The sequence below is a fragment of the Schistocerca nitens genome, chromosome 3, assembly GCF_023898315.1.
Source record: "Schistocerca nitens isolate TAMUIC-IGC-003100 chromosome 3, iqSchNite1.1, whole genome shotgun sequence".
NCBI classification, from domain to species: domain Eukaryota; kingdom Metazoa; phylum Arthropoda; class Insecta; order Orthoptera; family Acrididae; genus Schistocerca; species Schistocerca nitens.
Window position 1 is genome coordinate 985,061,850 of NC_064616.1, and position 14,590 is coordinate 985,076,439.

The 14,590-nt window shown below is 44.0% G+C and overlaps 1 protein-coding gene across 1 annotated transcript in view; it reads left to right on the forward strand.

Annotated features, from left to right (window-relative positions):
• The first annotated feature begins 4,613 nt into the window (after window positions 1–4,613).
• The window catches only part of LOC126249050 (probable chitinase 2), a 309,806-nt gene continuing 299,829 nt past the window's right edge, over window positions 4,614–14,590 (forward strand). The window contains exon 1 of the mRNA XM_049950678.1: window positions 4,614–4,752. Coding sequence (XP_049806635.1) covers window positions 4,689–4,752 — 64 coding nt within the window. The 5' untranslated portion in view covers window positions 4,614–4,688. The remainder of the gene's footprint in view (window positions 4,753–14,590) is intronic.

Sequence of the window (14,590 nt, forward strand, 5' to 3'; positions counted from 1 at the left end):
AAACCCGCGTCCTGCCATCCTGATTTATATTTTCCGTGATTTCTCTAAATTGCTTCCATCAAATGCCGAGATGGTTCCTTTGAAAGGACACGGCCGATTTCCTTTCCCATCTTTCCCTAATCTAAGCTTGTGCTCCATCTCTAATGACCTCGTTGTCGATGATATGTTAAACACTAATATCCTCCTCCTTCTGGTCAGTTGCCTTCGACCTCGCGAACCCGAGTGTATCTTCTAAGTGATGATACTCTGCCAGCATTCGCCCTATATCCTGAATCCGCAACTTGGCGATGACTGACACAGGGGTAGGGTCCCAGACGACTATTGAACTGTCTCTCTCTTACTTGGGGTGGGTCCTTCCTATACAGCACTTATCACGTTCTGGAAGATTACCTCTGGTGTACATTGGGGTCATTTAATTCAATATTAAAATATTTGGCGCAGATCACGACTCAAATCCTCCGCTGTCACGCATATCATTACGGGACCGGAGTCATTCACTCGGTGTACGCTGCCATATTGATGTGCGTATAGTCTGTGGTCGGTTTTTCGTCAGGATGACACTGTTTGAGTAAACTGTTACGCAAATGCATCCGCTGCCTTCCGAAGACAGCTGCTAGCTAAAACGTGAATTTAATGTCAGTTTCATCTCTCAATATCGGATACCGTGACAGTATCTCATGAGCGATGGGGCGAGCTTCTGAGTGCTTAAACGATATGTGCGCTTATCACTGTCACTTCACGGAATTTTGATCTTTTTGCAGTGGTTGCGGTTTTTATTCCGCCAGTAGTCACATAGCGACCGTCACAAGAGTTACGGCAGTTGGATGGAGACGCACATCAAAATCAAACACCTTAACGGCGGGTTCGAGGGCGGACACCGAAATCAAGCATTCGAGTGGTTTGGCGACTCACCATAATATTTTTTATTCGGTAATTTATTTCCTCTCCTAAAGACCTACTCAAAAATGTATCACAGTGTACTATTCACTGCAACACAACATTATTAATTACATAACATAACATTGACTTTGAGCCCGGGATCACAAACTCGTCCACTTGCTGGAGTTGTCAGAAAAAAATGAAAACCAAGTAAAAACATAGGAGTAGAACATTCAACGGTACTCAAACTGGTGACCCTGGACACCGGTACGCTGGTGCTCTCGTTGAATGAAAAAATTATTTACTGCTTCCAGTGTTGCCTGCTGAAGAGAATTACAAGCAAGCACGGTACGTTCCAGCATGTCCTCTGGCGTTGTTGGAATATCGCGATAGACAACGTCTATAATGCATCCCCAAAGAAAAAAGTCCAGAGTATTTAGATCAGGAGACCTAGCAGGCCAGATAACTGTTCCTCCTCGACCAATCCATCTGGCAGAATACCTTCAATTCCAAACATGACGTGCACGCAAGGCATTATGTGCTGGACATCCATCGTGTTGATACCACATAAGCATTCTGGTTCTTACCGGCACTTCATCCAGAAGAGGAGGAAGAATTCGTCTGAGGAAGTTGGCATACGCTGCGCCGTTTAGACTACCATTGATGAAATAAGAATCAATAATTGTAGTACCAGGCATCCCACACCAGACATTAACTCTCCACTGACGCTGATGTTCTACCTGTCTAAGCCATCGTGGGTTGTCGCTGGACCAATAATGTACGTTCCTTGTATTTACCTGTCCTTTGTTTGAGAAGGAACATTCGTCGGTAAATAGAACACTGGAGAAGAAGTTCGGGTTGGCGAGGATTTGCTGCTGTGCCCAATGACCGAACTGTACACGATTCCGGAAATCATTCCCATGCAATTCTTGCTGTAGGTGTACATAGTAAGGATGGAACCGGTGGCGTGTAAGAATACGATGTATTCCGGTTTCAGGAATGCCAATCTCGTGGTCAAGCGATCGTGTGCTCACATGTGGATTCATAGCGACGGAAGCGAGAACACTAACTGTGGCAGCTTCGTCTTAGCGAGTGCTACGACGATTGCGTTGTCGTGGGTTGAAACTTCCCGTTTCCCGAAGCCTCGCAACAAGACGAGAAAACATCCGACGGGGAGGTGGGCTCTTGTCAGGATATCGCTCTCTGTACAGTTCCGCTGCCTGCGTAGCATTTCGCCTACCTTCAACAACAACAACAATAAAGGAAACGTTATGTCGATGCAGTGTGTAGGAAGCACAGCCTTTACTGTATGCCTACTCTGCACAACAGTATTAAAAGGACTAAAATACTGTACTAAATGTACCCGTACATAAGAAAACAATATTGCAGTTACTGTTCTGCTAACTTACATTCCCCATAGATGTGTAGCATTTCTACCTTCTCTTTGCTGGTGTACATTCTGCTCGCACAACTCTTGAACTGACGATGATTGACGGAATGACAGGTGTGCATTCTACCTACGTTTGCATTTGTCCTCTGTCAACGTCAGCACGTGGATGTGTTCCATTACCCCGAGTACCTGCACTAAGCGCTGGGAGTGTCAACGTCAATGTTGTGTTATGTAATTAATAACGTTGTGTTTCAGTGAATGACACACTGTGATACATTTTTGAATAGGTCTTTAGGAGAGGAAATGAATTACCGCATAAAAAAATACAGGATGCCATTTAACAAAGTCATACCACTGTTCATATCTTTATAAAAAAACAAAGCTACAACGAAGGCAATCATGCTGATTGATGTCACCCTAACGGCTAAAGAACATTTGCTTGAAACATTTTGTAATTTGCATCTGGGTGGTCAAGATTTATGGGACAACCTATATATTGTAATTAAACAATTTATTGTTATTATTACTTTGATAAAACAGTTGATATATCTAATTGTTATTATTAAAATTCTAGGTATCTGTAACACATTAAAAGTGAGGGTGACAACGAGTTATATTTTGGGGATGGGGTGGGGGTGAGAGACAGTGACAAATTGTGAACTCTCCCTTCACAACCGAATTCTGGATGTGCGCTTGCTATATTTTCTTTGCACAGTAAGTAAAATTTCGCTATTTGCTACCCTTCCTAATATTGCAATTTTAATGGCCAATGGTGTAATTACCCTAGCATCACCTGACTTATTTCGACTACTCTCCTTTGTTTTACTAATCACCTTCCAGCCAGGACAGGATATATTCAGTTCAATTGATCCTTTAACCTTCCAGGTACCACTGGGGTAAATATGACTCCATAAATACATTGTAAATGTATGTCTCCCTTGTTTCCAAAACCATTATTTTCAAATTATATGACTTTGTCCCTCTGAGTTGATCGTAAACAATGATGTTTCGTTCATTTTTATATTTACTAAATATTAAATTTTTTTCATGGTCTTTGCCCTGAGTGCCACTGGGACAGTACGACCCCAGCTTAAATTGTTTGTCTGAATCTTGAATGTAACATTTATGAAAACAGAATGACGAATGTTATGTTTAACAGCTATTATACAAAACACTTGCAATAATGAAAATCTTATTTCCCACTTATTTTAGCACCCATTGCCAGAGTTTCTTGCATCAGCTGTTGTTGTATTCGTCCTTGTACCACTGGGGTCAATATGACCCCATAAGCATGTTGGTAAATCATATCTCCCTTGTTTTCGAAGTTGTCCTTTTTTTTTAATATATGGCTTTCTCTCTCCGAGTCAATTGTTTCCAACAATGTTTTGTTCAGCTTTATATTTACCGTACAGTAAAATTTATTCATGGTTCTTTGCACTGAGTATCACTGGTGTCAATATGACCTCAATCTAAATTCCTCTTTGTTTCTTGAACGTAATATTTATGGAAATAGAATCATCACTGTTACAATGAACAACTGTAATGTATGTTTTTATGTTATTTCATTAAAATACTGCCTATATACCTGGTGTAAATTACTTGGGGTCTATATGATCACAGTGGGTGGAGGGGGGGTCTATATGATCATAGAGGTACTCAGTCAGATAAAAATGAACCCAGTAGTAAGAGGGATGAGTGATTTGCCATCTCTGGCAGAATTACCATATCAGTGGCGAACCTTAAAGGTTTTGTCTCTTCTCCCTGAACTTCAGTTTCCGTTTCAAATGTGTCTTCGGTTTCCGTTACTTCTTCCTCTTTGTTTCGATTAAATAACATTGGGGACAGGCTACAGCTCTACCTCCCTCCCTTTCGTGCCCTTCTATTCTTATGGCTACAGCCTGGTTTCTGTACATGTTGTAGATAACCTTTCGCTTCCAGAATGAGATTTTCACTCTGCAGCGGAGTGTGCGCTGATATGAAACTGGAAGGTAGGAGACGAGATACTGCCAGAAGTAAAGCTGTGAGTACCGGGCGTGAGTCGTGCTTCGGTAGCTCAGATTGTAGAGCACTTGCCCGCGAAAGGCAAAGGTCCCGAGTTCGAGTCTCGGTCGGGCACACAGTTTTAATCTGCCAGGAAGTTTCAACCTTTCGCTTCCTGTATTTTATCACCGAGAACTTCAACCGAAGACATGTGGCGTTATCACACGCGACTGACGGACGAGTTGACCAGCGCTCGTCTATAGGACAGATAAGGTAGCTTCCGCGTCTTACAACGTCGACTGCGCAGGCCGTCAGAGCAACAGGTGTGGACGACAGAGGGAGGCGCGCCCGCCGTCGTGGGCAGGGTGGGGGCGGCTGTGACGTCACGTAACGGTGCGGGCGTGCAGGCAGCGCGCGCCGAGCCGCGCCAGTGGACGAGATGCAGCAGCTCGCGCCGCTTGCCGTGCTCGCCCTCGTGGCAGGCGCCTTCGCCGCTTCTCCCCGTAAGTACATTCCTGCTAGCCGGGCCTCAAATAGCGGCCGAGCTCGTGAAGCGAAGCGAGATTAGGGTCTAACGTACTGTCAACGATGACATCATTGGCGTTGGGCACAAGCTCGGACTGGCGAAGGACACGGAAGTATATTAGCCGTGTCCTTCCGTAGGAAGCGTACCAGCAGTCGTCTTAAGCGATTTAGGGAAATCGAACAAAACCTAAATCTGGGTGGGTCATCGTATCCCTGATAGATACTGTAGAATACCGTCGCCTTAAGCGATTTAGGAAATCGTCAAAACCTAAATCCGGATGGGTCATCGTATCCCTGACAGATACTATACAATAGCGTGACTGTTTGTCAACTAAATATACTGTAAATACAGGTACCTGTGGTGGTATACATCAGTTGTACAGAACGTGCGGGATGCTGGCGGATTTCTGGTGACACTCTGTATACTACTTAATTTTGTGGCTGGTACGTGATGAAAATGTTAGCTTCCTGGTGGCTGTTAACACGGATACCGCTCATACTGCCGCAAGGAGCATCGAGTACAAACGTGAATATACAACCGCGCTCCTTACGAAGATCAGCCTGAAAATGTACCAAAACTAATTAACGGAGTCAGACAAATATTTCCTAAGTGACTGGACACAGTTATCAGCATCTATACCCAATAACTCTGGATGGGATCTGAACCGTCGCCCTCCCGAATGTGAGCTTAGATGCCAGCCACTGCGCCAGTGCAGCTTCTGGGTTATCCCAACAATTCCGGCAACTACAGAGTATACAGCTAGCAATACTCAGTTTATAGCTGAACGAAATGCTTCTCGGGCTTATTTTCCTTTGTGGGCAGGACATCCACACCTGTTCCCCAAGTGTTCGTTAATTTAGTCCTGTCAGTCTCTCCGTACAGCTGTATCCCACAAGTTATCGTGATGTTCCGTTCGTGTACGATCGACTTCAAGACTGTACAATCACAATCATGTATCAAACGTGCCCCAGAAATCGCCTGCCGTAAGTATTCTTCAGAATACGAGACTTCCTCCTGCTGCTGGTAGATGTTGTTATGTGGAAAGTATGTCGTGTTAAATTTGACACTATGGGTGATTTTTAATGGCGTCCACATTTTCTTTACGAACACGAGTGGCACTTATGACACTCGATTTTTTAGGCATGTTAGGTACCAGAAAATAAGATTATATTAGTCTCAAAATCGACGATATACGAATTGAACTTCACACTGAATGGTGTGATACAACTGTATGGAAAAACCGGGATCAGGTTTTAGGCTTGTATTGGTTGTGTAACAAACAAGTTTTTCTGATCGTCGTCCGTGACCACGATGAATGATTTCCAAACTGTCTATTTTGAATGCATCCGGCGGTGCCGGAAGAGTCACTATATTCATTCCAGACGTAGACTAAATGTCGACAGGAGGCAAAACGTTTAGCGCAGAATCTATATCTACATGTATACTTTACAAGCCATTTGCGTGTGGCTGAGTGAACCTGTATTACCACCGTCATTTCTCGCCTTTCGTTTACCGTACACTAATACTACATTGGAAGAACAGCTGTTGGTAAGCCGCTACATATGCTCAAATTTCTCTGAATCTCCAGTCGTGGTGATGTGTGTGTAATGTGTTGTCTGACTCTTATTCGAACGTATGCTCTTGGAATTCCAACAGAAAATATCCCCATAATGCCCAGTGCGTCTCTTTTAAAATCCTTCTCGTGCTAACTAAATGAATCCGCGAAGAAACGCGCAGCTCTTATTTAGATCTTCTCCATCTACTCTATTACTCCTACCTGGTAACTGTCCCAGAATTTTTTATGTGGTCTTTACACTTTATGTCGCTCCGAACGGGTATTCTTAGATACTTTCCGTTTGTTACTCTTTCCACTGAATGATCGTCAATGGTGTAATCAAACAATAATGGGTCTTCCCGTCTATGTATTCGCAGTACGTTATATTTATTGATCTTGATGGTCAACTGCCAGTCCCAGCAGCAATCGTCGATCCTCGGAGGTCTTCCTACAGTTTTCTTCCGCTGCAAACTGCCAATACCCAATTGTATAGTCTGTGAACATCCTCAGCAAGCCACCGCCGTCATCATTTATATACATTGCCTTGGGATACTTTCGTTGTTACTTGTTTCGTCAGAAAAATATTTCAATTTCCAGAGGTGTGGCCACACATCTTGTCAAGTCATCGACACAAAAAGACCCGTTGATACTCTCGTAAAGCAAGATTTCTCTGTAATCACGGCATAGATGATGATTGATGACGACACGTATGAGCTGTTCTCAGTATATCACAGACTCCCACCGATACTGAAATAATGACATGTCTCACAGGATGTAGCCGAAAGAAAAGCTCGTATTCAGGGTGATTCACAAGTCATCTCTCATTGGACAATGGTACTTTGGTGAGTCGACAGTTCAAATGGTTCAAATGGCTCTGAGCACTATGCGACTCAACTTCTGAGGTCATCAGTCGCCTAGAACTTAGGACTAATTAAACATAACTAACCTAAGGACACCACACACATCCATGCCCGAGGCAGGATTCGAACCTGCGACCGTAGCGGTCGCTCGGCTCCAGACTGTAGCGCGCAGAACCGCACAGCCACTCCGGCTGGCGAGTCGTCATTCCTAGCCCATAGAACGACGTCGTATTTAGGGATATAACAGGAACAATCACTCGAAGCAAAAACGTCAAGTAAACATGGGCCCCAAAACGTATATCTTCAGAGCTATGACCACATCTCCGAAACTGTGAAACAAACCCCTTGTATTGCAAGCTCTTTACTTTCCATATTTTGGTAGGAGGTAGTATGAACCAAAACAAGAAAAAATAACCTTGTAAACATGGGCTAATTAAAATATTTGCCTTAGTATCTATGAGCACTTGTTCATTTTCACTGCTGCGAAACACTTCTTCTGCGGAAGAAGAACCCACAGCTCTTAAGGTATGCATTTTAAAGTCAACATTTACTGTACAGCTTTTTTTTCTTATTTTGGTCCTTTCTACCTCCTTGCAGGAGAAGAAATTCGTTTCACAGTACCGAAGACGAATAAGTATCCATAGCTCATAAGGTATGCATTTTAGAGTCCATGTTTACTAGATATTTTTTGCTTCGGATGACAGTTTCTGTCATACATCTGAATACTATATTGTCCTATGGGGCATGACTTTTGGATCACCCTGTATAGAGAAAGATGCTCAGCTCATGTCTGTCAACGAAACTCGATACCACAACGTTACCAGGAACAACGCACTCGTGTTTATAAACACAGCTCTGTGGCTCTGTCTGAAGTGCCGAATACAGAACAGGAGAAAAGAATGGTCTGATTTTTGGAAGATGCAAACCCTGTCACATATTTTCTTCTTTGTACGATGTATTTTTGTTACAGCTCCACCGACATTTTCGTTCTGCGTGTTTAGTTACACGGAATGAAGTGAGTTATCAAAAAAGTTGCAAAAAGCAGCGCAACGTAATCACTGCTGCTATTCATTCGCTGCAAACAGGAATGATTTCGCGATACGCTCCATTTTCCTCGAGCTGTGTTCAGGACTGGCACGCTCTTCCTGTCCGCCAGGTTGCCGTTAGCTGGCATCACACGCTTCACTACCTGCTCGACCACTCCGGTGCGCCTCGCCTCTGCTCTCGGCGCCACTTTCTATTTTCCGCGGGCTTTTTGTTTTGTGTTTGAGAATCGTGGAGTGCCCTGTGAAACCGCTTCCTACTGTTTCCCGTCTTCGCGTGCCATTAAACGGACAAATAAAAGATTTGCCGGTGTTGCCATCATTTACCGCCTAGATGAATTACAAAAGGTGCCAAACGAATTACTAATGATTTAGACGACGTATCTGAATGGTTCGAAAAGTGACAGTTGATCCTGAAAAGTTAGATCCTGCCCATTAGTGCAACGAGAATACTGCCGAATTTCTGCTGCATGACAGGTGACACAAATTTAGAAGTTGTCGATTGGAGCAAATGTCTACGGATTGCTCTTAGGATCAACTACAATTGGAATGATCGTATAAGAAATACAGTGGGGAAGGTGATCCAAATATGACTTTTATTCGAAGAACATTTAGAAAGTGCAACAAATTTGAAAAAAAAAAGGTTTACACGACTCTCGTCTGTGCTATTCTAGAATCTATACAAACATACAAACACCGTCCAAACAGGCCTTGGCGGCTCAACGGTACCGACCGGCCGCTGTGTCTACCACAGCCCGTAGGCGTCACCGGATGCGGATACGGAGGGAAATGTGATCAGCACGAGGCTCTCCCGACCGCTGATTCTAGAATATATATTTATCCTAAATTTGCATACATTGCAAATCACTGTGGACTGTTTGATAGGTAGGACTTAGCGTAGTACTTCATCTGAGAAGGACACCTGTCGCCACTCACTGGACGTCCACTTCCGCAAATTCCAGCCTTAGTCGCCGATGGACAGCAATCAAAATGGTTGCCTGCTCGTACGCTGAGGAGACACTGTTGGTAAGCCCCTCGGTTCAAATGGATATGAGCACTGTGGGACGTAACACCTGAGGTCATCAGTCCCCTAGAACTTAGAACTAATTAACCCTAACTAACCCAAGGACATCACACACATCCATGCCGGAGGCAGGGTTCGAACCTGCGACCGTAGCGGTCGCGCGGCTCCAGACTGAAGCGCCTAGAACCGCTCGGCCACACCGGCCGGCCCCTCGGTTCATCTGGACGGTCAGTTGCATCTCTGTTCTCCCGTACACTTCTACGCACCCCCGTCATCCGTGGACCGTGATGCACCATATTTGCCTCAGCGCCGGATTTGAATAGCGCCATTTATACTTTAATCACGGCAGAACGCGAACTGTTTACAGACTTAACAGCTTCTGAAATACTTCCAGCCTTGGCCCAGAAGCGCCGTCAGATAAATCGCTCCACTTCGCACTGTTTCCCGTTGTCCTTTCGACATACTTTATATTCTCTCCACTGCTAGTGTTGCCACCTGCGCCTGTCAGTGTTTATTGGACTTTGAACATGTGCGGTGGTCACATTGATATGACTGGAACTGGTGTATACGTTGCTGTTATTTGGTATGGATCAAACAGACTTGAGCAATATTGTAAGTAGGGACGCACGAGTATATTGTTAACCAGTCTGCTTTGTAGACACGAGCGACGTAGTGCAGTTGTTAGCACAATGGACTCGCATTGGAGTGGACGACGGTTCAAATTTAGGTTTGTACAAACAGCTTTGTGGGGAGGGCAACCACAGCTAAGAGACATTTTCAGTAACAGTAATAAGACACTCAACACTCAACAACCTTTCAGATTATCATACAAATTATAACAATTAGAAAGTCGAGAATGATTTGTTTCCAAAATCGCATAGCTGTAGTCAAGAACGATGAGGTGTTTCCAAAAGCCGCATAGCTGTATGCTACACAGATAAGCAGCTTTTGGAAACACCTCATCATTCTTGAATTTTTACTTGCTATAATGTTTGTGATAATTTGAATGGTTATTGAGTGTTGAGTGTTCTTTTTTTTATTGTGGTTCACAAATTCCGTGCTTTCTTGAATAGCTTAAAGCAAATGCCAAGTGATTCCTTTGAAAGCGTACTTCCGATTTCCTTCCCTAATCCGAACTTGTGATTAACGCCTGATGATCTTGTTGTGGACGGGAGTAATCTTCCTTCCTCCCTTTGTGGATTGACTACATTTTCCCAGTATAATGCCTGCAAACGGAAGCCTACCACTAGCGTTACCTGCGATTGAGTCTATGAGATCATTCCTTATCATTCCCATTCAAACTGCTACACCTAGGAATTTGTGTGGATGAATCGATTTCAACTGTAACTCGTTAATATTGTGTCCATAAGAACTATTTTCCTGCGTTTTGGTAACTTCGCAGTATTGCTGAGCAGTATCGGATACTTACAAGGTAGGATTCAAAACATGTCACAAAATAAGGGAAAGAGTGTCACACTTATAATAAACATGTTGGGATAGCAATCATTAAAAGTAAAGTAACCTCAATTGGGGCGAAATCGTTTCACGAAATTTTTTCTGTCTTCCACTTACATATACAGGAAGGACCTCTACGATAAAAAAAGAAATCAGACCTAGCACAAAAAAAATTTTTGTTCGCCATTTTCCCATGCGCTGTTGAAGTGGTGTCTTGCATCCTATCTGCTAAGCACTTCAGTCAGAACTGCGGAGTAATCATGTAGTTGTACGTATATTGATAGTCTACAAGTCGATGCTTACTGTTTAATAGAACCTAGCAGCATTATTTACAGACGTAACTGAGACATTAGTTGGTTGGCTGGGTTGGGTTGTTTTGGGGAAGGAGACCAGACAGCGAGGTCATCAGTCTCATCGGATTAGGGAAGGACGGGGAAGGAAGTCGGCCGTGCCCTTTGAAAGGAACCATCCCGGCATTTGCCTGGAGCGATTTAGGGAAATCACGGAAAACCTAAATCAAGATGGCCAGACGCGGCATTAACCGTCGTCCTCCCGAATGCGAGTCCAGTGTTTAACCACTGCGCCACCTCGCTCGGTCGAGAAATTAGTATCTATAATAAATTTCACCGACCGCACTGCTCTTAATATAATGTCGAAAGTGAAGACGCGAGGATGAAAGCGACTCCATCAGGATGGATTCAAAATTGCACTTTGCAATGAACACCTGTGATATTAGCTGTTCTCTCTCTCGCTCTCGTGTTCTGTATTGTCTGCAGGCCCCCAGTGATTCTTACTGGGAGGTGCTTTCCTACTGCTTCGTCAGGAACGCCGCTAACTCGTAGTTTACTTTTCCTGAGAAAAGCATGCCTTCCTTACATCTTCATCTTTCGTCCGACTGAAAACTACTGTACTAGAGCACGAGTAAATCTTATCACACTGACCACCATTATTACAGCTGTACATGATGAAATTTACTACTGAAACTTATAGGAGAAAATAAAAATAATATATCAATTTTTAGTTCAAAATGCTTCAAATAGCTCTGAGCACTATGGGACTTAACATCTGAGGTCATCAGTTCCCTAGAACTTAGAACTACTTAAACCTAACTAACCTAAGGACATCACACACATCCATGTGCGAGGCAGGATTCGAACCTGCGACCGTAGCAGTAGCGCGGTTCCAGACTGAAGCGCCTAGAACCGCTCGGCCTCAATTTTTCGTGACATCCACATTCACTTAAAAAGAAAAGAGTTAATAGAAGCACACACGACATAATAATGTGAAGAATTTGTTTGAAATACAAATAAAGGCCTAAAAAGTAGAAACATCTACACTGCACAGGCCTCAAATTATCCTTGACAGCGAAAGAGGCGCCAGATATCAGTGTGTATTACCGGCTCAAAACATGGTTGCCTCACCTCCCTGCATTGGTACTGGCCGCATTCACTATCGTCCACGACGATCACCAAGCATCAGACAAATCCTGTACTCTCGACGAAGAAAACCGCGCACCATTGATCGAGGTTCCATTCGAGGTGTTCCGTTGCCAACTTTCTTAAGGTCCCTACACTCCCGACCGACCAACCGACCAATTTCGTGGCATCCTACACGCGTCGCGGCCGACAGCACTCTGCGATTACAGCGAATCCTTGTTCCTATCGCTGGTTACCATTTGTTAATCTTAGGTTCAGTGAGGCTGTGTTCTACGAGATCCCGCTTGGTATTACAAGGACACAAAAACTGGGATTTGCCTTGATTGTTTTAGTTCTAAAAAGGCCGAAGAACGCGAAGAGAAAGCAGTGGGCAAAGAAATGGCTAATGCTCAGGAAGAAATTCTCCCACCCTCCGCTGACTTACGGAGCTGGGAGCCGATGATTTTCAGAATTAATTAAGAATGACTGAAACATGCTTTTCGAATCTGCTGAAATTCATCAAACCTTATTTGACGAAAAAAGAATACAGTCGTGAGAGATGCTGTAAGCTGTGAGGAAAAGTGTTAGCTACATTACGATTTGTAGTCACTGAGTGAAGTTACGAGGACCTCTAATCCTTGAAACCTAAAAGGTCATTTATAGTTGCATGAGGAAACACACCACGGCAAAGCAAATCAAATAAAACGACCTGTGCACAAGTAAACTTTATGGTTTAAAATGGTTCAAATGGTTCTGAGCACTATGGGACTCAACTGCTGTGGTCATCAGTCCCCTAGAACTTAGAACTACTTAAACCTAACTAACCTAAGGACATCACACACATCCATGCCCGAGGCAGGATTCGAACCTGCGGCCGTAGCAGTCGCACGGTTCCGGACTGCGCGCCTAGAACCGCGAGACCACCGCGGCCGGCAGTAAACTTTATGAATTTATTTATGTATATAGCATAAAAAATGCCCTTTCCTGTTTTAAGAAATTCGTTTCGGACAAGAAGAACAAAGACTACAATTGGTGATGGCGCATATTATGTAATAAATACAGCAAAAGATCACATATATGTGATGCATTTAGCAACTATTATAACTATGAAAAAGTCCTAGGCTTTGCTGTTCGCAGCAGAAGGCGTGGCGACCGGATGGACGTTTTAACACATCTAACAATGAAGCGAGAATGTTTTATGAGTCAGTCAGTCGAGTACCTGTATTTCAGTTTTTAAGCTATATTAGCGATTGATATCGGAAATGAGATCTAAAATTTGTATTGTATTGCATGTTAACTGGGGACCAAGTAACGACGGAGAGGCTCCGTCCCCGCCGCAGCCGCAGTGGTCCACAACCCCACGACGACTACCGCAGACCACTTCACCCCTCTGCCCCTATGTTTGCGTGGTACGCGTACGTGGAGAACTTGTTTGCGCAGCAATCGCCGACATTCTGTAGCTGAGGCGGAATAAGGGGAACCAGCCCGCATTCGCCGAGGCAGATGGAAAACCGCCTAAAAGCCATCCACAGACTGGCCAGCTCACCGGACCTCGACACAAGTCCGCCGGCTGGATTCGTGCCGGAGACCAGGCGCTCCTTCCCACTCAGGAAAGTCGTGCGTTAGATCGCACGGCTAACAGGGCAGGCGATCTAAAATTTAATCTGTGTCGGAAATAAAGTCTAACGATGTAAATATTGACAGTCGACGGATTTTTATTCATAAAATATATTTTTTTGACTGCGACTGTTTCACCGCGGAAGATCGTAACACTGTCCCTCCTTTCAATCGTCGTGCGAATGTCGAAATGGGAGATATTGAGATAACCGATCGCGGAATTGAAAAGCAGCTACAATCACATAGTAGTGGAAACACTTCAGGGCCAGATGAGATACCTATAAGACTCTATAACGATTATGCGAAAGAACTTGCTCCCCTTCCAGCAGTAATTTATCGTAGATCGCTTGAGCAACGAAAGGTACCTAATGACTGGAAAAAAGTGCAGGTCTTTCCCGTTGTTAAGAAAGGCCGTAAGACAGAGCCACACAATTATAGACCTACCTCGTTGACGTCAGTCTGTTGTAGAATTATGGAACATGTTTTATGTTAAAGAATTATGACGTTCTTGAAAAATGAACAGCTCCTCTATAAAAATCAACATGGATTCGGCAAACAGAGATCCTGCGAAACTCAGCTCGCTCTGTTCCTCCATGAGATCCACAGCATAGTGGAAAACGGCGCTCAGGTTGATGCCGTGTTCCTTGATTTCAGTAAGGCATTTGACACCGTCCCGCGTTGCCGTTTAATGAAAAAAAAAACAGCTTACGGAGTATCGGAGCAGACCTGCGATTTGATTCAAGACTTTCTTGCAGACAGAACTCAACACGTCGCTCTTAACGGGACTAAATCGACAGATGTTAAGGTAATATCCGGAGTACCACAGGGAAGTGTGGTAGGACCGTT